The sequence below is a fragment of the Podarcis bocagei genome, assembly GCF_964188305.1.
Source record: "Podarcis bocagei genome assembly, chromosome: 6".
In the NCBI taxonomy this organism is placed as follows: Eukaryota; Metazoa; Chordata; class Lepidosauria; order Squamata; family Lacertidae; genus Podarcis; species Podarcis bocagei.
Window position 1 is genome coordinate 29,537,021 of NC_138130.1, and position 27,427 is coordinate 29,564,447.

Genomic DNA, 27,427 nt, shown 5'->3' on the forward strand with positions numbered 1-27,427 from the left:
AACCCTTGTTTCCAAGCAACAGAACACCACTTTTAAGTGCTTGAGGGGAGGGAAGAGAAGCAAATTTCCTTAAAAAACAAGAATCCCAGAGGTACTTTAGCGAAAGACCACCCACATTTATTGCACACCAACATTTTATCTGGGAGGCCTTAGTCGAGTCAGTTATGGAATGTCTGAGCTAAGGCTGCTGAAACCTATAAACTATTAGCTGCCTTGAATGTCAACTTTACTGACAGAAAGGCAGGATATGTATGTTTTTTATGATCAACCAGTGGTCTGAAAGGAGAAACTATGATGCGTAAGAGATTGGTGCCTCCACCACGCCTTATAATAAGAAAAAGACTCACCTGTGGAGAGGTTAGAAGCACTGGCTTCTTCTATTAGCTCTTTTTTCTCTAGCATTCCACAAGCCTTTCATGGATCTTCTTGCTAGCGCAGTGCGTCGAATAACTCATCAAATAAAGTAGAATCCAAATGCACTTCTAACTCAAATGTGTATGGCCCAGCAATAATATTGTTGTTGATGATGAGGACGAGGACGATGTTGTAGTAGTAGTAGTAAATTAAATTTGTATACTGCCCTTCATTTGAAGATCCCAGGGCAAACTACACCAGAGACCATCCAATACTTTTTAAAAAATGATGTAGTTTGCTAAATTTGCAGTTGGAACGTGTTAAAAGAATTGCAAGGAATTAATGAATTAATGAATTGTTATTGCAGTATTGTTTTTGACAACTACTGTGGCTTAGTGTTGAACAGTATCCCAAATTTTATAAAATGCAAGCCAAATATCTGAGACTTTAAAAGACACTGTGGACTTTTAAATGAAGGAATCCTGCTTTTTTATACACATATATTATAGGTTATATAATCCCATATATTCTCTGGCAGGGTTTGGGACTCTCTCTGCCTGCCCTCTTTTCAGGTATGCAAAGTATGCAATCTTTTTAATTGAACAATCATCTCTTGGCAAGTGGACAAGCTTAAGTAATTCACAGAGCTGCAGCCTTCCGTTCTATCTTGAAAAGAGCAGAGTGGGGGGGGGGAATCAGGTGGTTTGCACATACCAGCCAACTGTGGCTTTGGGTCATAATCAAGAGACAGCAACACTTGATCAATGTGTACAATGAATTCCACCTCTTCCCCCATGAAGAGTCAGATCCTCCTCTGTACACGTTCCAAGCTCGTCAATATCCTTTATAAACTGTGGCACCCAGAACTGGACACAGTACTTCAGATGGGGGCCTGACCATGGTGAATAGAGTGGTACTATTACTTCCCTTGATACTTCTGTTGATGCACACCTTCAAGTTGTGCATTTTAAAAAAGGAAGAAAATCAGTTGAGATTCTGCCAACTCACAAAAGGCTGTAAATATTTTCATAATGAGATAAAATAATGTATTTGGATGAAACTTTCTAAGTCACAGGCGCAAAGGGATGGATCAATTGTGGAATTCCTTGTTTCCTTAGCCATTTTCTTTTTAATTTATAGAACTCTCTGAGCAATGCATTTAAATGAAAATGAATAATCGCCCGCTTAACAGAAGTCATTAATCCCCTTTAAGTGCATTCCTGCATGAATCTATTACCATGCATTTCACAAGCTTCAGAGCTAAAATAAATGTTTGATGTAATGTGTGCTACCTACTCTGTTTTAATTAAACAACCTCCTCAGCCTTAGCTGGTGAAATATGTCATTAGTCAGTAGCACATTCATCTTCAAGGAGAAGGCTTTTGAGGGCTGCCTGATAGATACACTTCTGAAACAGTGGGAACTATCAGTTAAGCCTTCCCAAGCACTAATGTCCTTTAATGTAATGTGAACTGGTTTCCCTCCCAACTCACCTTCGTTCTGGGCGCAATTAACCAACATGCCATGTTCCCCTTCTCCGAAAAGCAGAAACAAATGATCACTGGAGGCATTTATAAGCTTGTCTTGGGCCTACGAGGCATACTCCATAACTATTCCATTTATTACTAAAAGTCTGTGGTTTCTCAATTGAATTGCCTTTGAAAGACGCAAACTTCCTCAGCCCTCAAAGGTCCATCTCCTTCGCACCGTTGTTGGCATCCGTCTGTCTTGGGAAACAAAAAAGACCATTGGCTAATCCTTTTTCAAACCAACTGTGGGCTGAGCGGGACTTTGGCCTGCAAGATTTTGCTGCAGGTCCCACCTACACCGTTTAAAAATGGTGAGCTGACAAGAAAATGAAGAAGTGTGCATGCACATGAAAGCTCATACCAATAACTAACTTAGTTGGTCTCTAAGGTGCTACTGGGAGGATTTTTTTTATTTTGTTTCGACTACGGCAGACCACACAGCTACCTACCTGTGACAAAAAAACGATTAGCTAAGTCCTGAGCAGCCTAAAACAAACACCTGTGAGTTAGCAAACACAAATTTTCAGGTACGCATTTCTCCAGACAAACATCCAAGAAATTCAAAGTATACTTTAGCAAGTTCACAATATGGTATTGCCTTCTGGCCAGGGAGGAGCTACAGCTGTTGACTGCAAGTTCCTAGATTTGTAAAGGGAACAAGGGAAGACTTCCTGCCATAGGCTGGAATTAGCTCCAGCTGCTCCCTCGTCTCAAAGGATTTTGATGAGAAGTGCAGCGTGGTACGAGACCAGGGAACGATGATGACGGCGAAGGCAGGAAATGCTTCCTGAATAATCCAGACTCTCTATAGCCAGTATGGAATTTCTGTCCTAGCACAAGACATGAGTGTGGCTTTATTTATTTCTTTTGTAAACTATTTTTAGGGGATTTTGGAGCCATGAAGCAGGATGTTATTTTACACACGCACACACAATAATTTCTTCAAGTAAATTCTGGATTCTGTATTGATTTGAAGTTTCTGTGTTGACGAGTTTATGAAAACTGACACATATCAAGAAGATACTTGCCCTGTTCATCTTGGGCATGCTCAATAAACTCATGGCATCCTCACTCTAAGTTTGCAACAGTAGAAAAAGGTGTACTCCAAGTGATCAAATTTATGCATTTTGAAAAAATAAGTTTGTTTCAGGATTTCTTGTACACCAAAACAAGTTGGGTCAGCACTCCTCAGTATTCCATTTGTTTCTGGTGGTTCCCCCATATCTGTCACTGCTTCTGGAAGGTATGTACATTTCTGTAAGCCTTACAATGTTACTCTTCACTTTCAGACATTTAATCAAGTTGCACACAGCAATTACTCATATGGTAGCAATTTTCAAGTATATAAAGGGCTGCCATACGGAAAATGGAGCAAGCTTTTCTGGAGGACAGGACCTGAATCAATGGCTTCAAGTTACAGGAAAGGAGATTCTGACTGAACATCAAGAAGAACTTTCTGATGGAAAGAGCTGTAAGACAGTGGAATGGTCTCCCCTCAGAAGGTGGCGGACTCTCCTTCCTTGGGGGTTTTCAGCAGAGGTTGGATGGCCATCTGTCATGGATGTTTCAGCTGAGATTCTTGCATTGCAGGGGATTGAACTAGATGACCCTCAGGGTCCGTCCCAATTCTAAGATCCTAAGATTCTATACAGTGGTACCTCGGGTTACAGACGCTTCAGGTTACAGACTCCGCTAACCCAGAAATAGTACCTCGGGTTAAGAACTTTACCTCAGGATGAGAACAGAAATCGCATAGCAGCAGTGGGAGGCCCCATTAGCTACAGTGGTACCTCAGGTTAAGAACAGTTTCAGGTTACGAACGGACCTCCAGAACAAATTAAGTTCTTGTTAAACCTCAGCACCTAGGACTTGCCGATCGCATGGTCGGCGGTTCGAATCCCCGCGGCGGGGTGCGCTCCCGTTGCTCGGTCCCAGCGCCTGCCAACCTAGCAGTTCGAAAGCACCCCCGGGTGCAAGTAGATAAATAGGGACCGCTTACCAGTGGGAAGGTAAACGGCGTTCCGTGTGCTGCGCTGGCTCGCCAGATGCAGCTTGTCACGCTGGCCACGTGACCCGGAAGTGTCTGCGGACAGCGCTGGCTCCCGGCCTATAGAGTGAGTTGAGCGCACAACCCGAGTCTGTCAAGACTGGCCCGTATGGGCAGGGGTACCCTTACCCTTACCTAACCTCAGGTACCCCTGTATTGTGCAACAGTGCTATCCTTGCAATAACTGCCATAAATTATATACATGCCATTATACATCAACATTGCTGCTTTTGTGTCATTTTGCAATGCAATACAATGCCCATTTTCCTTGTAAAATTCACTTTGCACCATTAAGTAAAACCAAGAGGGTTAGATCTTTTTGGAAATTGGTAGATCATCACTTCTGAGGAATGCAAAGAGGTCGGTTTCATCTTAATTCACAGAAGAAGAAAAACAACATTTCATTTCTCATTTTCACAAGTAATGTAAGGAAGCAAATTTGTCCAGTAAATTGATTTTTTGATACAAATTGCTGTGGGAGGGAGCTTGAGAAACACTTAACATTCAGAGCAGCTTCCTTTTGGCGCTGTTTCGTCAAACTGAGTGCTCAGAATTCCTGAAAACCCCAACGCCGCTAATTTGAAGATAAGCTCCTAACACCCGTGATTCCAAAACTCACTGTTTATCCTTCTCAGAGCAAAATTTTAGTTACCTCAGGATCTTAAGACAAAAATAAATGGCCCAAGTTATGTTGGTGGCCTAAGCAGAGGAAGGGAGTTCTGTGGTATTCGCATCAACACAGCGAGTAGCCATGCTAAGGGAGGCATTTCAGATTGTGGTAAGGGAAACTCATCAAGATAACCAGGTAGCTGCGGTACTGCTACATTTCATATACCGAGAGGAGCACTTCCAAAACACAGACTTACAAACCATGAGTTTGATTTTCTTCTGCTTCTTTCAGCTGCCACTGTTCATGTGAGATGAGGGAAGGCCATTTTGTAAAAGGACTGCAGCCTCTGTGCCACTCTATAGTAGTATCCTACCACACAACTTTAAAGACTGAAATGCACCTACTAGACACAGAGGGCAGAGTGACTGGAATTGATTTCCTTTTCACATGAAGACAAATGAACAGGCTATATCTGAAAAATCAACAATGCCATTAAATACTATTATGAGCAATTAAATAAAGATCAAGGAGAATATAATCAAATTAATTTACAATACTTTAAGAGGGACAACAGGAAAGACAGTCAATGGACAAAAAATGCAACTAGAAGGTACTCTCATTCAAGCCAGCAGCTAAATTGTAAAAAGTTGCCCACACAGGCAATTTCCTTGGGAAAAGACAGGCATCCAATTACCAAATACTGTTTCATTTATCGTGCTGGTATATTAATCTGTCTAATTCAGTTGTTGGGCTCCAAATCCAGAGTCCAAAAAGGTACCCCAGAATTGTCAACATGTATTTATTTTGGGACATTCTTATACTCCCAATTTCTTGTACAGAAAGATTGTATGAAACTACCCAGCGTTAAAGTCCTTTGAATTATTATTCCTGTTTGAAACAGAACCAAAGCACAATTCTTTTATTATGACCCCAACATGCTTTATTTTTACAGCCCCCTTAAAGCATTTGTATTGTTTTATCCATTATGCTCCAAGACAAACTCAGCAAATTCGAAGGAACGGCCCAAAGGGTGGGTGGGGGGGAATATATTGGCGTACAAAGAAGTTGCCTGTCAATCTCACTTCTGTGACAGGCACATGCCAGAAGGAAACTAAGACGTTTTTAGAGGGTTAGATATTATTACAATCCAGCATAAATCCTGGATCGTTTGCTAAATGAAAATATATTTCACATTCCTGAAATGATAAAAATGTGCAGCTCGTGATTCCACCTTATGAAGCAAAATACATTTCACAAGGATACTAGATCTCTGCAAATATTTGGTCAAAGAGATGCTCAGCATACATGAGACTCAAAATGTGGGAGGAAAGTAGGAGGGCCCTATATGAAAAACACAGTCCACATGACAAAAGGTTAAGAAAGTGGGACCTCTCTGGCTCCAAGCAAACCCATGGTTAGTTACAGTCCAAACTATGGCTTGCAGTATGCATATCACTAACTGCAATGTCATACTTTACTTTCTTCACTAATGTTTTATTCTGTGTTGTTTCATCTGATGTTTTAATGCTTTATAAGCTGCTTTGAGATTTATTCGTAAAAATATTAAGTGGTATAGAAATGAAAGGAAAATTAATGACGACACATGTATGCGGAAGGAAACAAAAAACAAGATAGCAAATATTTGGCAGCATAGTTGCTGATTTACTTCCAAGCTAAAATATCACATTGCAGTAGCATTCAACGTTGCTCCTTGTGACAACTGACTCTGGATTACACAAAATCGTAAAGGCTCTGCTAAAGTTGTGAGCAGAAGGCATAATGGTGGTTTATTCGCTGTATAATTTTCTTGTGGACGTCCAGTGAGAACACCTAGCTCAGGCATGGCCAAACTTGGCCCTCCAGCTGTTTTGGGACTACAACTCCCATCATCCCTACCTAACAGGACCAGTGGTCAGGGACGATGGGAACTGTAGTCCCAAAACAGCTGGAGAGCCAATTTTGGCCGTGCCTGACCTAGCTGTTCGACACTGGTAAAATTCTGAAGCAAGAAAAGAAGAAGAGCATAAAGATGAAAAAGATATGGGTGTAGTAAAGTGAATTAAGCTATACGACATCAGTTCACAAACAGAAAACAACCCATGCATAGGAATAAGCCTCCCTCTTGCCACTATTGGAGGCCTCAGGCTCCACCTCCATTGCTCCCCACCAATCTGTCTGCAAACTTATTTTCTCAAAGACTCCACCTTTGTTTCAGCAGCAGTCAAAGAAGGGATCACTGCGTCAGAAGAACAGGTTCAAATGCTAAAGAAATAGATTTGTATATAATAACAGGAGCAATGGCTTTTTTCTTTGAAACTAAGCCAGCACCTTGCCAACCAGTCTGAAAGCGGACGCAAGGATGAGCCTCCCTCCCCAAAACCATCTCTCAGAATCACCAACAGCTAGCGGAAGACTGCCATCCATCACAAAGCAACTGTAAATCAAGCCAGAGGTAACCGCACTAGCTCTTTTTTGTCTATCTGTCTATGTTCCAAAACAAACAAGCAAATGAAACAACAGGCAGAGAAAAACTGGTGAAGGGTAATAATAAGACAACTTCCCATGTCCCTTCAGGCTGGAACAAACTCCACTGTCAGGTGGGGAGTTTATAGGTTTGAAAACATCCCCACATCTCAGATAGAAACTTGCTATTGAAGGGAGAATACAGAGAGCCTTCAAAAAACCAATTTAACATCTGAAAACTGTGATGATGCAACTGCATGGAAGGATTGTGCCACTTTGATGGCTGAACATTTGAAATCATGAACATCATGAAAACTCTCTCTCTCTCTTTTTTGTAAAAGAAGATGCCACCTTAATAACTTTAAATGTTTTGTAATGAATTTATGGTTTCTATATTCAACCCCCCCAAAAAGAGGCTGGTTTTAAAACCCCAAACCTTTATGCCTGCAAAAGGACAATTTTTTTTTGAGATTGATACCCAAGTGGTGAGGAACACCAGGAAGAATTTAAAACCAGTTTGTAGACGGGTCAACTCAGTTACTGAATTCAGTGCTGACAAAGTCAAGCTGTTACTCACTGGAAGAAATAATCTGAGCTATTTATTTTGCATTTGAGGTGTGATAAATTAAGCTACCAATTGTTCGAAGAAAAAGGATTCACATCTCACTATCAAGAGCTCAATCAATCAATGCATTTTAACAACAAAGGCAAACATTTTGTCGTATTGAAATAGAAAGCAACATGGAGAACAACAGCTCATTGTATAAAACTTATTGCATCCTGTTCAACCCAAGTAATTTGTAGAGTTCAGTACCCCAACCTCTAAACGGTGTTTTTTAAAGTAAGTGATCAACATAATTAATAAGGAACTACACAAGCACTGTTGCAATAAAGTTCAATAGGGCTGAATCAGAAAGTTTTGGTGCATTGCATTCTTACTCATTCATAAATATTCTCAACTACAGTGCTTACTCAGACTATTCAACTTGAATAAATATAAAACAGCAATTGAAAAAGAACGTATCAGATAAATACAGAAAAAAATGAAATGAAAATAGTGTACTTTAAAGTGTTTATTGCATGTATAACTTAATTCTGTCATTAAATGGTGGGAGAAATTTGCCGTGTGGAGAAAAGGATCCCGTCAACTGATTCTCATGTGCCTGCCACCAGCTTCTGCCAGGCTAAAGGGGCAATTTCCTGGTTTAGCTTCAAAATTTATTTGTTCCTGACCCTTGGCAATGGAGCACATTCACAGCTGTGGCACATAAGAACGGTGATCATACCTGGACTCAAGTCTATTTAGCACCACTGAAGTTTAAGGCTGTAAACATCCAGCCTTCCTTCAACTGTAGGGAAGTTCTATCAGCATCAATGTGAGCACTTCAGAATAAATTACTGTGGCCTAAATATGTTTAACACACATACTCTGGGCCAGAATCTAAGGTGACTCCAGTGAGCTGTGTCCCAGTAAAATTCAGATGAATGTCACAGCTGCTCTGCTGGATTCTACCAAAGGTCCATCTAGTCAAGCATCATCTTTGCCAAATTGGCCAATCGGATGCCTGCAAGAAGGGCTTGAAGGCAATCATGTTGTGCTACCGGTTTGTCCTCCTACCTTTGCACAAGCAACCAGTGTCCAGAGGAATAAGGATGGAATATGGATTCTCCATTTAGCCACTGCAGCAAATAGACCCATTTCCCATGAAATTGTCTAATCCCATTCTAAAGACATTTAAGCCTATTGGAACTAATTCAAGAGTGGTGGGCTTTTAATCATCTTGAGATGGTAACTTACATATAGAAAAGACCATCAGGTACAATGGCCATTGCTGACATGAGTTAAAAGAACCTGAAAGACTACTGCAGCGAGAGGCCCTTTGACTACAGGCAGCAGTTCCCCAATGTTAGTATTATATTAGAATTCAAAGAAATCAAACAAAGCGACTGTCCATACATTTGGCATGAATTCAAGATTTAAATACAAGAACATTGCAATTTGTTTTGGCTGATCTGATCAAACTACCTAAATCTCACGGTCAGTATATAAATGGTGACATTTAACCACATTTCATCATGCTATAGGACTCTTAAGGTCATCACCCAAGGATAAATTCAATACTCCATCTTCACATGATACCTTTTTTATTACAATATCCAAAAAGCTGGGTAAGCAAGTTTCTGGGATCATCAAGGTCCTTTTTTTTTCTTTTCAATTTTCAGGAATGTGCCATCAAGACTATATTTAAAACCATAAGAAGGTTAAAAGTAAAGAAAAAGGAAAAAGAAAGCATTTTCTTCATATAACATTCTGTGTGTCTTACTACCAATCACATCACCGTTTGTAAACCCTGAATTTTTGTTCCGTTATGCATATATAAAACGTATGCATGTTATGTGTTGGAAGCCCCACCCGCCCATAATTAGCTATGTTTATTAAATGTCTGTATTAGTGTCAATCAGCTACAGATACATATTACTTTAAGAATTAAATACATAATTGTTTAATTCAAACAAGCAGAAGGGCAAGAAAAGAAAGCATTATGTGGATGGCACATTTGGTTGTAGATTACCAAAACATTCAACCATTACAATTCAATGATTCTCTAAGTAATCAACTTTCAATGAAACATCTCTGTTGCAATTACATGTCAAAGTATGCTAGATAGTTTTCTTATTACTACAATTTTTACCGTAGTAGTTTAAGAAGTACTATTACAAAATGCTTTAGTTAGTGTACTCTTCACAAAGAATCAAGGAGGCAATGTAATAGCTGAGTAGAGAATGTAAAGAGTGCTTCTAGAAACTAGGAATTTCTGGAGTATACTACTTGGTAAGCAAAATAGCTACAGAACTCACAGCCACAATTGTTATGTCTACTATATTTCACTTAGTTAGCTGCAGGTTCAGTGCATTCAAACTGTGCCCAGTCTCTTAATGATGAGTTCTGCCAGCGTGAGCTATCTGAACAAGTTAACACTGTTTTTTAATTGAGAAAAAACCCCTTGTTTATGTGAACTAACTATGTAAACGTACACAGAAGAGAGGAGCGTAGAACCCAGGGAAGAATGGCCACTTAAGTGATATTTTCAACCTGAGGGAAATGTGAAGCAACCAAATTTTCGAGAGAGAGGGAAAAAAAGACAAAGTAAGCAAAAAGAGAGAGAGGAAAAAAACCGGGGTGGGGAAACGAAGGAGAAAGAATATAATCAACAGAGCAAATACTTTAGAAAGAGGTCATTCTCTGAAGACTGTCTCAGACTGGCGTAGACTGCTCTGCTCTATAAAAGTGAATTTAGGACCTAAGGCTTGTAAGTTATAAGAGGCCCCCAATAGGCCCAAGTCCATCTTCAACGTCACTGAAGTGCTTTCACAAGATATAACTTTTCCCCATGTTCACTGGTGAAGATAGGAGCCTTTTTGTAGTGTTCCACCAACTCATCCATAGTATTAAATCGACGCTGCCCAATGCAATAGACACTGTCCACCAGCTGCACCTTGAAATGTTTATTCTTCCCCGATGCCTTTAGAGATACTGAAAAGTCACTGGGCTGCAAAGAGAAAAGGGAAAGGAAGTGTTTAATGATAATATCAAATATGCAGTTTTAAAGCCTGCTATGTAACGAGGTGAATGAGCTGCGAGTGAGCTTCCACCCACTGGGCTCAGCGCTCTGGGTACTTTAAAATACGAATTACTATCATCATAATCAGCATCTTTAGTTAAGCGAAAGAACCTCAACAGCACCATTTACAGATATAAATTATGCACCTTGAATGCAAACACTGTTGGTTTAAAGCCAGAGGCCGACAAGTGTCAAGAGAAGTATGTCTACATGCATTCAGAAATACCAAATATTCCTATGCAGAAAGAGTCTAGCTAAAGCAGCGTGCCATTTGAATCCATGGCCACAAGAGGGCCTTTCTTGATTTATTCTGTAGCAAGTAGCTTTTATACATATAAAAAGAGCTAACAGTTCATCCTATTTAACTTTAAACAACATGGCACATCTGCAGTATTGTATTACTCACCAAAAAAAGGTAGTTAAAATCAGTGTCTCTTATTCCACCATAAACTGAGCTGCCAACAATTCTTCAGGAATGGGTGTTTCAAACACCTGCTTTATTTTTTAGTGTGTATATTATACACTTGTGCAGACAGAATTTATTCCCTCTGCTTGGTCACCAGCACAGCACCCCTTTTTTCTGCCTCTTTTTAAAAGTAGACGGGTTCCCGATATGCATTTCTGTGCCAGATTTATTTTGTTTGCTACAATTAACTTCCCATCTGGTTTTACACATTTAAGGCCAATGTATTAAGCCAGCGTTGTATAAACGAGCAGAAGAAATAGCAATGTTAAATACTAGCAGACAAAACAATTCATTTAAGTTTGTGTGCCCAGCCATGGATTGCCAAGAGCTTCTTTCAAGCTACAGAACTAGGTAAGAAACAAAAGAATATATCCATTACTTAGGATGCTTACAAGGTTAGCATATAAAGAAGCACCTCTTTCCCTACTAATTTCAATTGGCAGTAACTCCTGAAAAACACTGCAGTGTTAATTGATAACTGCCTATTATTTCAAATCTTTAGCTCCACCTTAACAATGAGGTCGACCGAGCTACATATTGCTCTTAGCTAAAAAGCAGTAACATAAATTTTACTGGCAGTTATTTTGGATTACACTCTGTTCATGGGTGGAGGTTTTCCACTACACTATCCAGGCAATCTGGAATTTCCAGTGATTTAGACCCCTCTGGTTGTAGCTGTCTGTTCCAGACATTTTGTCTTCCACGTCCAGCCCAATTTTCCTAAATTGCCAGCCAGCCCACACACTTCTGGCTGATTCCACACACCAGGAGGAAATAAGTACGCTTAGACAACACTACCTGGAACCAAGGCAGAGAACATGAACTGTAACATCAAGTTACAATCGTACCTTGGAAGTTGAATGAAATCCAATCTGGAAGTCGGTTCGACTTCCAAAATGTTCAGAAAGCAAAGCGCAGCTTCTGATTGGCTGCAGGAAGCTCCTGCAGCCAATCGGAAGCCCTGTCAGATGTTCGGCTTCCAAAAATAGTTCGCAAACTGGAACAGTCACTTCCGGGTTTGCGGTGTTCGGGAGCCAAAACGTTCAAGAACTAAGCTGTTCAAAAACCAAGGTATGACTGTATTACCCTACTGGTATAATCCAAGTTGGTGTGTGTGTGTGTGCTGTAGAAAAATATGAAAATGAGATAGGAAGCAAATGTCTCAGAAGAATCAAGAAAATTTCTAGGCTTTTCTATTTAAATAACTAAAACGGCTTAACAATCTCTGTCATTTTCCGGCAACAAATTCTATTAGAAAAGGAACATATCACTGAAATTACAAGGGATTAATTTATGGAAATCATAACTTAAGTACGAGAAGCGACATTACTGGCTACTGGAACCTAATTTTTATATTATATTTATGTGATAACAAAAATGTAAGTTATGTGTCATTTGTCAAAATAGGAATCTGACAGATGAATAGTAGGGCAAAAGCACAGCTCCCCCCCCCCCCCGGTCCTCCCTCCGAGAGCTGACTGTATATGAACTGCCTTAAGTGTTCTCCAGAAGACTGTGGCATTGGGAATGCCTTAGAGCAGCCATTTATAATATTAAAGTAAAAGTAATTATAGGCAGAGCTGTAAGGAAACAAGACTGGAAGCCAGAGACACCTGCACCAGGATTGCACTGTATTTCCCACGGTATTAGGGCAACATCATCAACACTGTGCTGTGGCTGCTTTCTATGGTGGCAGCAGCAGATAATTGTGTCTGGGAAAGAGGGTGGGAAGGAAGAGAGAGAGAAAGAATACCTTGAACAGGAGATGTGCAACTGCTCCAGCCTAATTATTAACAAGGTAGACAGGGAAAACGTAATAGGGCTTTTCTGTCACTTGAAATGAGTTCCCACTCAAGGACTGACATTAAAGCAATGATCGTCTTCCCAGTTCCAAGATTTACTACCTAAATTTACATATAAAATACAAGTACGTGTCACTTTTCTTCCATCAGGCTACAAAAATGAGATCCTTGGGGGGGGGGGAAGCAGCGAAAAGGCACTTTAGTTCTTTCGAGAGAGAAGCACAGTCAAATAGGAGAATCTGAAGAACTTGAACAGCTGCTGCAAAAATGTCAGGCTCCTGCTCTCCTCCTCCCCACCATGGGCTCATATTTTAGGTAACGCAGGAAACCTGAAGAAAATGTAAAAGTGATTCAGCTTGTTTATTACTGTTTTCCCCTACAATGCAAATAGTTCCATTAAAGCCTAAGACCTCTCTCTCTTTTTTGCATCTTAGCACTGTCATCCTATATACTGCATTGAAGTTAAAATGCAGCCTAAAACTATTCCCTGCTGTCTGCCTTGAACTTGTTCCAATAGTGTTTATTTTTATATTTTGTGTCTGTTTGCCTTTTTCGTTTCAGCTCTTGGCAGATATTTCTGCTCCTTTTCCCACTGGACATAGCTGCTACAGTCGGATGGCTCGCACGCAATCTTTCCCATGCTTGGGCTTCTGGAGTTATATAGTAGCTCACAGGCACTTTTAAGGGCACATCTGAACTGGTTATTTGCTAGGGGTCAATACTTCTAAGCGGCACCTAGAAGACTTTGCCTGCACTATAATGAAGAGCCGACCTGCACCATCCACACTGGCATAATAACCTAAACAAATATGTGTGATGATATTGTACAAGGATTAACCAAAACACAATGAAAACCCACCACCTGCTATTGCAAAAGGAAGTTGCTTGATAATAAAATTGTTGGAAAGTGCTTGAATATTATAAATCATATGGCGCAAAAGGCACGCGGGTGGCGCTGTGGGTTAAACCACAGAGCCTAGGAGTTGCCGATCAGAAGGTCGACGGTACGAATCCCGACGGGGTGAGCTCCCGTTGCTCGGCCCCTGCTCCTGCCAACCTAGCAGTTCAAAAGCACGTCAAAGTGCAAGTAGATAAACAGGTACCGCTCTGGTGGAAAGGTAAACGGCGTTTCCGTGCGCTGCTCTGGTTCGCCAGAAGCTGCTTAGTCATTCTGGCCACATGACCTGGAAGCTGTACGCCGGCTCCCTCGGCCAATAAAGCGAGATGAGCGCTGCAACCCCAGAGTCGGCCACGACTGGACCTAATGGTCAGGGGTCCCTTTACCTTTATGGTGCAAAAGGTTACTTACGCACCTACATTTTCTGCATTCACTTTTTTACACTCTCTTTCTCATAGAAAAAAGGTAATGCCAGTCACATTGTGATTTTGCAGAATGTGTGCCCTATTTTGCACCCCTTCCCGCTATTTCTTGTAGACTAAGGTAAAACAGAAAATTTCATGCCAGCCCACGATTCTGCTGTCTGCTTTCTCACATAACCATGATCTTTACAGCTCTTCTCAGCGAAAGCCTCAATTATTACCTCATTTTGTAGACAAAGTAATGCATTAAGTCACTTCTGGAAGAATCAAAACACTGAAAATCGCATACTGTAGTCCAATCCACTCAGTCAAAATGTATTTAACCTATATCTATGAACATTTAATTCCCTTCATCTGTGGTATGAGGCTTTGCTGTAGATCCTTCCAGTGTATGTGGTTCTAAGATGTAGAATAAAACTTTCCTCCCCATATTATTTTAACGAAGGGAGCAGCTACAGCTCTCTGTTCTGTTTTTGAGCAGTGGACAATTATTGAGTTACGAGAGTATAGCATGGCCCGACTTCCTACAGAAAAGAACATTGCCTTTGCCTTTGTACTTAGACTGATTCTTAGACTAATTTCCCACACAACAAGCCACTTTCAAGGAAGTTCCTCTTGACAGCTGTCCATCACGATGGTTGTGCAATGTGCACCTAATTCGTAAGAGCAGGTTCTGAACTTGGTCGTTCCGCATTTGGAACACGCTGGTGACATTCTTAGTCAGCAGAGAGAACTGAGAATTCATAGGTAGCAAGTTGCCTGAAAAGCAAATTTGGGAACTTGAAGCCACAGCTGGTTTCCTGCCCTGTCTGAAATTCAGTGGGAAGGTTAATTTGCCTCATAACTAAAGGCCTATGGAAGGATTATTCTTGGGGGATTGCAAACGCATTGTTGGGGGCAGAAGAGATGCATGAGGAAGAGACCTAAGATATGGGGAGCATCAATGGATAGAAAATGCTCACCACTTCATACAACTATCTTTTGAAAGGCCATGGCGAGGGGAGGGGGAGATGAGGCAGAGTTAGAGCATACACACAAACACTTAAGGTCTCCCAACACCTCCACAGATCTTGAGCTGCTGCCAGGGACTCCAGGAGGAAGTGAAGGACTGTAGACGCCTCCATATTCGTAGTGTTCAACTCCCCCACCTCACATTCTAAACCCAAGCTCACAAAAGGCAGCATCTTAATTATATTATTTATTTAATTAATTCCATTAATTAATAGTTTATCAAGAATGGCATAGAACCTGGAGCTATATATGGACACCGAATGGCAACTTAAATGTCATCTTAGCCATGAACTCGCCATCTACTGCTGTCTTGTTCACCCTCTCCTCATCTGAAAGAAGGGTTGGCAATAAAAATTCGCCTTACAACAGGGTTGTAAGGACCAATAAGAGGATGTACGTTAAAGTGTGCTGAACACAAAAAGTTGCAAATATTATACGTTGCATAATACTTTTGGAGGGGTTTAATAACAAAATGGCAAATGCTGTGCTTGTGTTGCTACATGCAGTAAAATGTGCACTGCATCCCTCTGGAAGTCTCTGGTCAATGGATGTGGCTCTATTAACCAGGTTTAAAAATTGTTTATATTTATTTTACTTAAACATTTATTACATTGTTTTAAAATATTTAAGCTAATCTATTATTTTAATTTGCACATGGAATCATCTATGGAGTTTGTCAGCCCGCAAGGTCAATAAGAATAAGAATAATTTTATTTATACTCCGCCCTCCCCAGCCAGGGCCGGGCTCAGGATGGCTAACACCAAATATAAATTACAATAAAACGTAAAGGGGGGAAAAACAGTTAATTAAAATACGGCTTAAAATGCAGCTTAAAATGCAGGCCTCATTTTAGTAGTAGCCCAGTAGCTAGAGGAACACTAGGTTGACCATAAGGAAAATACTGGCTCTGGGGCAAAATGAACTGCTCCCTGAATCACAAAATGGGATAAACTGCGTAGTCAACTACAAATTTTAATTTACATCTGATGAGGGATGCTAGAACAAAATTTCTAAAAGGTTTGCAGCAGTGCACAAACAGCTGGTTAAATCAATTAATCTCATATTTTATAGGTGAGGAACACAGAGTATGAGCGAGAAACAATTAGGACAAGGCTAGATTTTTCCTTAGGGGACGCGGGTGGCGCTGTGGGTTAAACCACAGAGCCTAGGACTTGCTGATCAGAAGGGCGGCGGTTTGAATCCCTGCAACGGGGTGAGCTCCCGTTGCTCGGTCCCTGCTCCTGCCAACCTAGCAGTTTGAAAGCACGTCAAAGTGCAAGTAAATAGGTACCACTCCAGCAGGAAGGTAAACGGCGTTTACGTGAGCTGCTCTGGTTTGCCAGAAGCGGCTTAGTCATGCTGGCCACATGACCCAGAAGCTGTATGCTGGCTCCCTCGGCCATTAAAGCGAGATGAGCGCCACAACCCCAGAGTCGGCCATGACTGGACCTAATGGTCAGGGGTCCCTTTACCTTTAGATTTTTCCTTGCGTTTCTGGCTGCCCTAGAAGGTTCTGGGGAGCCTCAGTATCTTGTGGTCCTACTTCATGTCAAACATAAGATCTAGATTCTTCCTTATCTACCTTCTGCCATCCCTTTCATTGGAAGCTGAAAGTATAACTTCAGATACCAATGTAGAAAATATATTTGATTTTTGCCTTGGAATTTGTAAATTTCAGGCCAACGTACATCCTCACACATTTATTCTTACTCCTTTATATCGTATTCTTTTTATTGGCATTGTATACTATGTTATTTCACCTTACTTGTTTTAAAACAAGCAGTTAAAAGCTAAGTATAATTATTCATCCTGAATAGGGGAATGCAAAATGAAGAGAATGGGGGTGTCCTACTCTGCTTTCCCAGGAAGCAATCTTGGGCTGGTACAAAGCACATCCGTTGCCCCCGGGAGGTTGAAGGGTCAAAATAAGATCTCTTGTTTATATGCTCTATTCTCTTGCTGCGGAATAGAAGCCTGACAATTTTTTCCCTTGATTGCTTCTACTGCAGCTGGACTCAGTTTCATGCCCTGACCACTCAAGCAACGCTATCCCCTTAAGATGACTTCAAAAAACAGAACACACAAAGTCTCATGATGGGAAAAGCAGTAAATCTAGGCCGTTGACTATTTTAGTAACTCTGCTAGTGCAAAAAAAAACAACAACACAAAAGCAAAAAAAAAATGCAGGGAAGAACAATCAGATTGAGCTGCCTTGTACACAACTACTGAAAAAATATGACCAGCTGGCTCATACATAGGGCAGCTTGTGCAGCGGGTCTGGCAAACTAGTTGCCTGCAGAAATAGTTAGCTGCCCTGGGCAAAGAGCTAATTGCAAGGTTGCTAGAGAATGGTTATTAAAACCACCAACTGCTGCCAAAGCCAGCAGCCGAGGAGACACACATGATAAATGATACAGGAAGTTCAGTAATCCGGCTTGACACATGAGAGAATATCTCCTGTTTATAATATACAAACAAGACTCTCAAGTGTGATATAAGGTAGCTAGAACAAATTAAGAAACCGTATTAAAATAACTTCTGAAGTAAGCGGGGACGTGTTCAGATTTGTAATCCACCCAAACATACTGGCTTTTTCATTCATTGTTATTTGAGATCCAGTCCATCTCAAAGTGGTAGCTGGGGAAAGCCTGAGTGTGAAACCCACAGGAAGTGGCGAGAATAAAAAGCCCATCTGAAAAAGAGCTGAAGGGTATTCAGCTGCATCCAATGACAGCTGCTGCTGCAATAAATTACAGTGGTACCTCTGGTTAAGTACTTAATTCATTCCGGAGGTCCGTTCCTAACCTGAAAATGTTCTTAACCTGAAGCACCACTTTAGCTAATGGGGCCTCCCGCTGCTGCTGCGCCCCTGGAGCACGATTCCTGTTCTTATCCTGAAGCAAAGTTCTTAACCTGAGGTAATATTTCTGGGTTAGCGGAATCTGTAACCTGAAGCGTATGTAACCCGAGGTACCACTGTAGTCCATTTTGAAAGGTGCCACAGAACTCCTTAGCTATGCGTAGATTTCAGGAAGATTACTCCCAAATATGCCTAAGATCATAATTCTACTCTTTGCTGCAAGAGACCAAACATGGTTGTTCTCTTAGATCAGGAGTCAGCAACCTAAGGCCCATGGGCTAGTAGCGGCCCACAAGGTTTGTCTAACCGGCCCACGGTGACCCCTGCCGCCCCCCGCTGTTACCGGTGTGGGGAGCGAGTTCCGGGTAGATGGTGCCTGTGCGCATGCGCCAGGGCGCTCCTCCGACCCAGATGTGTGCCAGAAATAGCGTGTGCACACGCATGCGGGACGCAGAAGCACTTGTGCGAATGCACACACGCTATTTCTGGCGCACTTCCGGGTCGGAGCGCAGGAAATAGTGTGTGCGTACGCGTGCTCCTCTGACCTGGAAGAGCGTGCGTGCACATACACACTCCGGCCCATCTTTGGACGGACGAGCATCCTCTGATAAGGTTGCTGACCTCTGTCTTAGAAGCTTTCAAAGTTACTTCGATGAAGAAGCCAGAAGCAAAGGAGAAATTAACTGAGAGAACTTTTACACAGTCTGCTCGCATGTAGAATACACACTGCAATATTGGAATTTCATCTGTATTAAGGAAATAATTCTAGCAGAAACAAAACAAAACCAAGAAAATTGTATTAACAATCCAACTCAATTAAAACTTTCACACGAATATTTTGTTATGACCTCAGGTGTATCGGCATAGTTAAGAACTTGTTTTGTGAAATAATTTATAGACTCTGAAAAGTCGTTGTAAAAGCTTTTAACAGAACCTCTACCTGCATTAAAAATTTTTTTTAAGTATAAAATGACACTGAAAGTTCCATTTGCATTTCTCCTTTAAGATGTACTGCACATCATATACTAGAGTGGTTTGCTCTGTTTTTCTCTGTCTGTGCATATAGCAAATATATTTATATATTAGTTTTAACCAATATAAGGTATTTTGAGATGTAGGTCACTTTCTTTAGCGTAAGAGAAATGGTCACTTTCTGTACTATTTCTCTCTCTCTCTCTCTCTCTCTCTCTCTCTCACACACACACACACACACACTGCACGATACATTGCAAAATCGAAATACAGTACTTTGCAAAATTTCAGATTCTGAAATGGGTGCCACTTACCGAAGATTCACTGTCTCTGACAAGGAAGTCCCCTTCCGCTCCCCGTTCGTTTAGAGCACATTCTGCCTGATGCCGAGTAACATTCCCATAATACCATTCTCTTCCTGCAAACCGTCCCGTAGTAGAGGGCCCTGTGTAGCTTATCGGAGGCGGGTGGGAACTGTTACTTGTAGGGCCATCACTTAAGATTACTACATAGTTTTTCGGAACGAGGCCAATTTGCCCTCGGGAATTTTTACATTTCCACCATTCCGGATCATTCTCAGGTTTCTCTATCACTTCCATGGTTTCGCCTTTCTCGAAGTTGAGCTCTTCTTCTGTGACAGAACTGAACGGGTACAATGTCTGAACAACGTGAAGTACTTTCATGGCTTGGCCATTGCTCATGGAGGCTCCCTTCCTCAAGCTGAGAAAACTCGGCGAATCGGCAGTCGCTTCCTCGACTTCTTCTACCACGTAGTTTGAAGGAAACCATCCAATTTGTCCGTTGTAACTCCCTCTCCACCAGCCATCGCTGCACTTTTCCATAACAATGACTCGGGATCCTTTCACGAGAGAGAGTTCATCTTCCCTTTCTGCCACATAGGCAAATTTAACGTACGCTGGGATGTTCAGATCATAAATCCGATCGGCGTTGCTACCGTTAGATGGGTACTCAGCATCAGTACTAGGGGTCGGTGAGGCGTCTCTGGCACTCGTCTTCCGCTTTGTTTTCCCCAGACCTGTTAAAATAAATAAATAAAAGTTTCTAAAAAGCATTAAACAAAACATGGTTTGTAGATCTAATACAGAACTCGAAAACGCTAGGGCTGGATCTAGAAGAAGTGCTTCATTTAAACACGTTGCAAACTTTGCCTGAGAAATCAGGTTGGCAAAAACAGAACCCCACAGTGCCCTCTGGTGTCACCGTGTTAGAATGCATAAATAACGCACATAAAACGTTTTTTTTTCTTTGCCAATGTAGTCAAGTCCTAGATGTGTCAACAAAATAATGAAGACATAGAAGAATTGTTCTATGATGCCAGAAAACTGCCGGAGGGAAAAAACCCCGTAACTTTTTAAGAAGCTTCCTTTTCATCTCAGAAGGCTAGCTACTAAATGAAGCTTTGATGTGCCCTTTCAGTGCATTTCTTTCCGAAGTCACTAGAGAATTAATACACACAGAACTGTTGGCAGCATAGAAAAGGAAATTACTCTTTTTATAACCAGTTAGTATTGCATTGTGGGAATAACAACTCTTTGAAAATGCAACCAACCGATTTTCAATCCATTTTAGTTGCAGAGAAAGAAGTTGAAACAAGGTACCAAAAGTTGGTTGTCTAAAGGTTCTGCGAGGCTCCCATTAACATTCAAACCGATTCTACTGCAATTTCATAAAATAAAAACCATTTGAACCAAGAAATGGTATGATCGTGCACAATACATACACAAAATTATTTGTGCACATTTTATTGGTAAATTTTGACACTAAAATATGTACATGACCTACATTGTGACATGCAGTGAATTTGTGCAACTTGCTAATGTGCAGCCAAACCGAGATCTCAGTTGCAGAGTATAGCAGTAGGGAAATCACTAGGTATGGTTCTGGATAGGAGTCAACACAGGATATTCAACGTCACAACATTTCAGATTTTAGAGGTACTGTGCACCTAATAATCTCCTATTTTGCTTTTAGTTGTGTCTGATATGCAGCAGAAAAAGGAGCTAACAATTACTTAAAATAAAATAAAACCCACAGGAGTGCAATGTTTTGAAGCACAATACTTTCACAACTTGCAACAGAGTACCAAGGTAGCAGCTAGCAGCAGGAGTAATACAACCTTCACCAGCTCAAACAATAATATTAAATTCAAATGTTACTGTGATAAAGATCTAACACAGGAACTATTCTTTAATGCTCCCTGTACACACACACACACACACACACACACACACACACACACGTTATTTTGCTTGTAAACCTCTGAAGGTAGTGAATTTCATTATGGAATTTCAATTAGGTTGCAGGCTCAGTTTATCTGGGACAAGCAAAATTCAAGCGCTGTTTGGGATTTCAACTGTGGAAAAACAAGGACAACACATAGAAAAAAACCACCCAGCCATAATCCTACACATATATTTGGACTACAACTAGAGTGAGAAAGAATCCGACCCCTCCCCAGGCTTTCAGTGTGATACAAGATCTAGTTAAAGTGCTTTGGTTAACATAAAGGAAATAATTCTGATACGAGCAGACAAAAACACAAGGTATTTTAAAAATAAATCCTATTCTAAACAGTTGTCTCTCGCACAAGCCATTTTGGGTTGACTACATCACCGCTTAATTACACACCGAAAATAGTTCAAGTTAAACGCCTGTCTAGGGGTAGCTGAACATACCTGATGCATTCTGGCAGATTACTCACCTAAATGGCATAAACAAAAATCTGCTGTACAAAACCTAAGTTGAAACTGCAGCAGGAGGAAATGGGTAGGGGGGGGGATGACACACAAGTATGCTTGTCAAATTAATCTACGGAGCTTCAAGTGTCACATTAACTAAATGAGGAAAATGTCAGTGATTCCTCCCGATACGTTCCACAGCTAACTCCCTTTCCCATCTTTCCGTGTGCTTATCCAAAGAACTGTAACTAAAGACTTCCCTCTAGCCTAAAAGTCAGTGGCCATGCAAGCTGGCAAAGTGACAGCAAAGAAACCAAGCTATTGTGGTGTGTGATACAATTGCAGGAAAACACTACTTCAGTCTGCAGTAGAAGTTGATGAAAACTTCCCGACCGCCACTGAACAATGTCTTGTGTATCAACATACAATGAGCACTATTAAAAGGAACCAGAGATGGTAACTGGAGAGATATTACTATCAAGAGAATGGGTAGTAATTGGACAAAGTACATATCTCAGGTTAATGACCTCATTATTTCCGCATTCAATGACAGTGACTAAGCCATTTTCCACTTCAATGTACACACTTCTAGCAATTAAGATTTCCAAATATTTATAACAAGTCCCTTCTAACAACGGTGAGAGAGTGCAATTAACATCAGGAACCAGCCCTAAACCAACAAAAACCCATGAACAAATTTCCACAAAACAAGGCACTTGATATGTTCCAGTAACTAACAATTCAATAGTGAAATAATGCTTGAATTGAAGATTGCAACCTACCTTCTATTAAATACCTCGACATCTGCAAACATTTGACCACTGTAAGGATGACTTTTTAAACTTTTCAGTATGGAAGAGAGAAGGAAGGAAACTCACTGCTTGTAAAGATTTACGCAATACTAGCAAAATGCTCAATGTTATGTCAAGCAGAGCAAGAGTTAAGAACCAGAGGCCTAGCATACAGCAAGGACCATGGTGGGATTCTGGTCAGCTCTGATGGGACCACATACTGTCATGGAAGGGAATGCAGCCCATGACCATGTTTGCTTCTGTATTACAAATAAAAGAAGGTCAACATTTAACTGAACTGGGAGCAGATGCATTCAATAAGAATTCAGGAAGGCTTATAACAAATTACGTTTCTTAGTACTGAATCTTCTTACGAATGAAGTTTCAAATACATTACAATATTGGTTCAGAATTTGGTATTCAGGAGTCATAATAGCTGAAACAGGTCACTGTCTGGAGCAGCATTCAAAATTTGCCAGGTGCATTTTGTGACCAAGTGAAGATGCCCAGGCGCCATGATGCACCTGACATATCCACCATCTGGAGGTGGGTCCCTGGGGATCCTTGGATCTTGACTGCTTTCACACACTAGCAACACATCCTGTAGTATTCTATCCATGGTATTTTATCTGCCCAATCAGAAGGCAGCTAGACATTCCGTTTTGGCGACCGTAACCCTGGTTTAAGGAGCCATTTGGCACCTAGCTTATATATCAGAGTTTCTAACACTGGTCGAGAGTCAGTGTTTCCTGCTCAAGTCCCCCCCTCCAAAACAAACAAACAAACCCATCTCAGCAGCACTGACATAGCTGGCAACATTCAGCACTATGCAGAAATCTGTACTTTTCATTCCATATATTTTGGCAGCAGATAAAGATACCTGTTTCTGCAGACTTATGCCATTTTCTAATTATAGTTTGCAACACTCGATTTGCAACGAAAGCAGGTTTATACCAAGCCTTCACATGTTTTTGCACATTCACAGGCTCTGCTGATTAGTTACTTCATTTCAGCAATTTAAACTCTTGGTATTCTCTGGATGAAGGAACAGAAATGCTGAAAGCAGTGGCTCTTCCGTTAGCCTACACTCCCTGGTATTTTATCTGTTATATAGGAGAGAGGCTGGCCAACTGTTTTATTATTCAGTCATAGTTTTGGGTCATACAAGTCGGTACCGTCAGTTAATTGCAAAAGCTATTTGCCGAATATGGTGATTAGGAATAGACTTTCCCCAAATGCAATTCAATACGTAAAATTCCAAAAAGAAACAGCTGAAAGGAAATCAGTAAAAGGTACTTTATACTGGGGCACCCAGCAACAAAACCGGCTCAAGGAACACCCCAATTTGCAAACTTGGTCCATGAGAAGTACACAGCCATCACAAACAGATGGAATACCATCTCTCTGAATCTGTGAACTGTTTACCCACAGAAACTCCACGTTGTTAGACCTGAGTTTCCCATTACTGACCATCATCCAGCTTTGCTTTTTTTTTTTCTTTTTTTTTTACAAAGTCCAGACTTCCAGCACTTCACCTAATTCTGATGTCAGCCAAATCCCCACATATCTGAAAGTACAAACGACAAGCTGAGGGTACCCACAGCAGAAGCGTCGAGCAGGGAATGAAGGAAAAAATCCCTTCTGGAAACAGCCCTGCAAGTTAAGAATGGAACAACTATATCACCATGCCCCAAACTTCCAAATCACAGAGCAAATTCAGAAACTTATAATCACTAGATGGTATGGTATCAAAAGCCACAGCTGGACCACACTCCCCCATCCCTTTTCGCAACATTGTCCAGCCATTAGGGGAAGGGGTGGGGAACTGTTTTGGGGGGGCACATTTCAGTAATTGGCAAGGCTGGCTCCAAACACGAAATGCTATTTTCCGCAGAAACAAAGCCCTAGATTTAATTCATAGTAACTCCACTCAAGTTTCACCTTCCCTTTTCTCCACAGATTTCTTTTAAAACTAAGTTTGGGTGATGCCCCCCCCCCCAGTTGGGGGCCCTTTCTCAATCCTGACAGGACTAAAGACAAATATAAACTCCATATTCCACAAAGCAACGTGTGACGTGCAGCTGAACTGCAAGCCCCGCTTTACAAATGTTCAAAGCCTCCAACTCTGCAAATGCAATTGTATCCAGAAAAAAGTGCATGCTTGCAGCTGAAAAGTGCATGGATGATTTTTGCATATCTCTTGCTGAAGTATTTCCCATCTTTGGGGTAGCAAATAAAGTGTTATATGCTGACAATATTTTAACCAGAGTAATTCTACTACTCAGGAGTATAATTCCTCCGATGTATGGAAGTGAGAGCTGGACCATAAAGAAGGCTGATCGCCGAAGAATTGATGCTTTTGAATTATGGTGCTGGAGGAGACTCTTGAGAGTCCCATGGACTGCAAGAAGAGCAAACCTATCCATTCTGAAGGAAATCAGCCCTGAGTGCTCACTGGAAGGACAGGTCGTGAAGCTGAGGCACCAATACTTTGGCCACCTCATGAGAAGAGAAGACTCCCTGGAAAAGACCCTGATGTTGGGAAAGATTGAGGGTACAAGGAAAAGGGGACGACAGAGGACCAGATGATTGGACAGTGTTCTCGAAGCTACCAACATGAGTTTGACCAAACTGCGGGAGGCAGTGGAAGACAGGAGTGCCTGGCGTGCTCTGGTCCATGGGGTCACGAAGAGTCAGACACGACTAAACAACAACATAATTCCTCCCTCACCTCAGAAAAGAAATGGGCCAGTTGGCTCACACAGCTTTTATGGCAAAACATCAACTACTTAATGGAACAGTTTTGAAATTGGAAGTTTCTGTTTTGCTCCCTTGTTAGACACATGTATAAACCAGGCACTTAAACAGGTCACTTACTTGCAACACTAAGTCTACAGTCCTACCCACCCTTACCACTGGTATACTTCTGAGTAAACATGGACACAATTATGCTCTAGGTTTCCTGAATAAATAGACAGAAGTTACTGGACAGAACAGCTTTTCTATGCCATTTGGAAAAGTAAATGTCACTGCTATTTGGTTGACAATAGAAATGGTCATAATATGAACGATAAGAAGCAGAACACATCACTATTGTGTCCTATTTTTAACAGTTGATATCAGGAGTCGTCTTTTTGTCTCTGGTTAATGCTTTTACAGGGGAAAGTAGGGAATGACTCAAAGGGCATTTAATCCCTTTAAAGGCACAAGATGTCAATGGAATAGTATGTCCAATTGTTATCCTTAAAAACCCCCCACCTTCAGTAACATCTTGAACTCTGCAGGGAGTGAAGGGCAAATAATACACAGACAGAATCAGGCTGAATTCTCCATAGTTTGTTTTGTCCCATGAAACCTATTTGAAACAGGATGCAATTGACAGGACTCTTTTTTTGAAGGGGGAGAGGAAGCAAAATCGCTCCCACTAAGGAACTGGGATTACCAAGTCTAGCCCCCATTTTAAGAAGTGGTGCTCCGCATGTGGTAGCAAATCTTGTTTATCATGCCCAAAATAAAGCAGCCTGAGCTCCATAGACAGAGAAGCGAGATGGCCCAATATTTCTCTGCTGCAGAAGAAATTTTCTCTCTTTCCTCCCCCTGAAATAGACATATCTTCCAGCAACCACTCCTTCATTCTATATTCTCCCCATGACTGAAAGCATTTTGCTAGCTTTGTTAAAAAAACAATTGGGAACAATTGTCCTAGGCTTGCTTGAATTATTAGGCTTACTTTATTATACTATTTTAAACAAACAAAAATTAAAATGGAAAGAGAACTTGTGGTGCGTGAGGGAGAGCAGTTTCAATAGCAAGACCACTATTCTGAGCTTAGATGCGGAAAGAGAGAATTAGCTTATGTAAACTCAGTCAGGGAAAAGTCGCTTAGAAATTCTTCAAAAAGCTGTTTGCATATGGTATTCAGTATTTGACAGTTTATCATGCTACACTCCATAAATAGAATTGCGTGTTTTATATCAGGCAACCATAACTTCCAAAAATGTCATCATTAACTACCATACAGAGCGATCGAGAGACTGGCATGCTTAATTATCTCTTTATTATTTTCTGCAGGGCTTTTACTGCATCTGGTTGTAGGGGGCACAGGGACACACACACACAAGAAACAAAAGCTGGAACAGGCAGAGGAGAAGTCCCAGATTTAACATGTTGCTATTTCTGTAAATCAGGCTGATTTAATGTCATATCACAACTTCATTGATCTAAAAGCAGATTCCCGCCTCACCTTCCATCGTTCACATAGCAGCTACAACACAACATTTAATGTTGCCCCCCCCCCCCAGTCTAGAGCAGATGATGTTTTGGGATAAAGTTTGCTGTTGGATGATAGACAGAGGGATAGATAACAAACTTTACAATTAAAGATCCTTAAGGCTATGATTGACTGTGATGGCTGTCACTGGTTTACAATTTCAATTCAGTGGAGGAGGGTCAAGATATTAACTGATATGCATGAAATTTCAGATATAGCTATATAATCCCTAGTGTAGTAAGATAAGACCTTTGGAGCAGGCATTTAAAAAAAAATAATTCTGAAGGGTCAAAAGTTCCAGAGCATCCAGAGTGTGGTGGAGTCTTCTTCTTTGGAGGTCTTTAAGCAGAGGCTTGACAACCATATGTCAGGAGTGCTCTGATGGTGTTTCCTGCTTGGCAGGGGGTTGGACTCGATGGCCCTTGTGGTCTCTTCCAACTCTATGATTCTATGATTCTATGATCCCTACTAGGAACTGAGTCTTGCTGAACTCAGCAGGAATTTATTTCCGGGTAAATATGAAAGAGAATTTCAAAGTGTTATATTCCACATTTCCACCAAATATAAGTCTCCAAGGCAGCCCACAACAAATAGGTGCAATCCATTACA

General features: G+C 41.1%; 1 protein-coding gene and 1 long non-coding RNA gene across 5 annotated transcripts in view; one reads left to right on the forward strand and one right to left on the reverse strand.

The window, feature by feature from the left end:
- Nucleotides 1-4,711: 4,711 nt before the first annotated feature.
- LOC308589526 lies at nt 4,712-13,804 on the forward strand. Its single transcript, XR_014009355.1, has 2 exons — nt 4,712-6,992; nt 13,456-13,804. It is a non-coding gene; the product is annotated as an uncharacterized lncRNA (long non-coding RNA).
- NCK2 (NCK adaptor protein 2) overlaps nt 9,132-27,427 on the reverse strand; it is a 71,026-nt gene continuing 52,730 nt past the window's right edge. For all 4 annotated transcript variants that reach the window (XM_081198564.1, XM_081198565.1, XM_081198566.1 and 1 more), the window contains 2 exons: nt 19,373-20,094; nt 9,132-10,554 (listed from right to left, as the gene is read on the reverse strand). In XM_081198564.1, the coding sequence (XP_081054690.1) occupies nt 10,360-10,554; nt 19,373-20,094 (917 nt within the window). In that variant the 3' untranslated portion in view covers nt 9,132-10,359. The remainder of the gene's footprint in view (nt 10,555-19,372; nt 20,095-27,427) is intronic.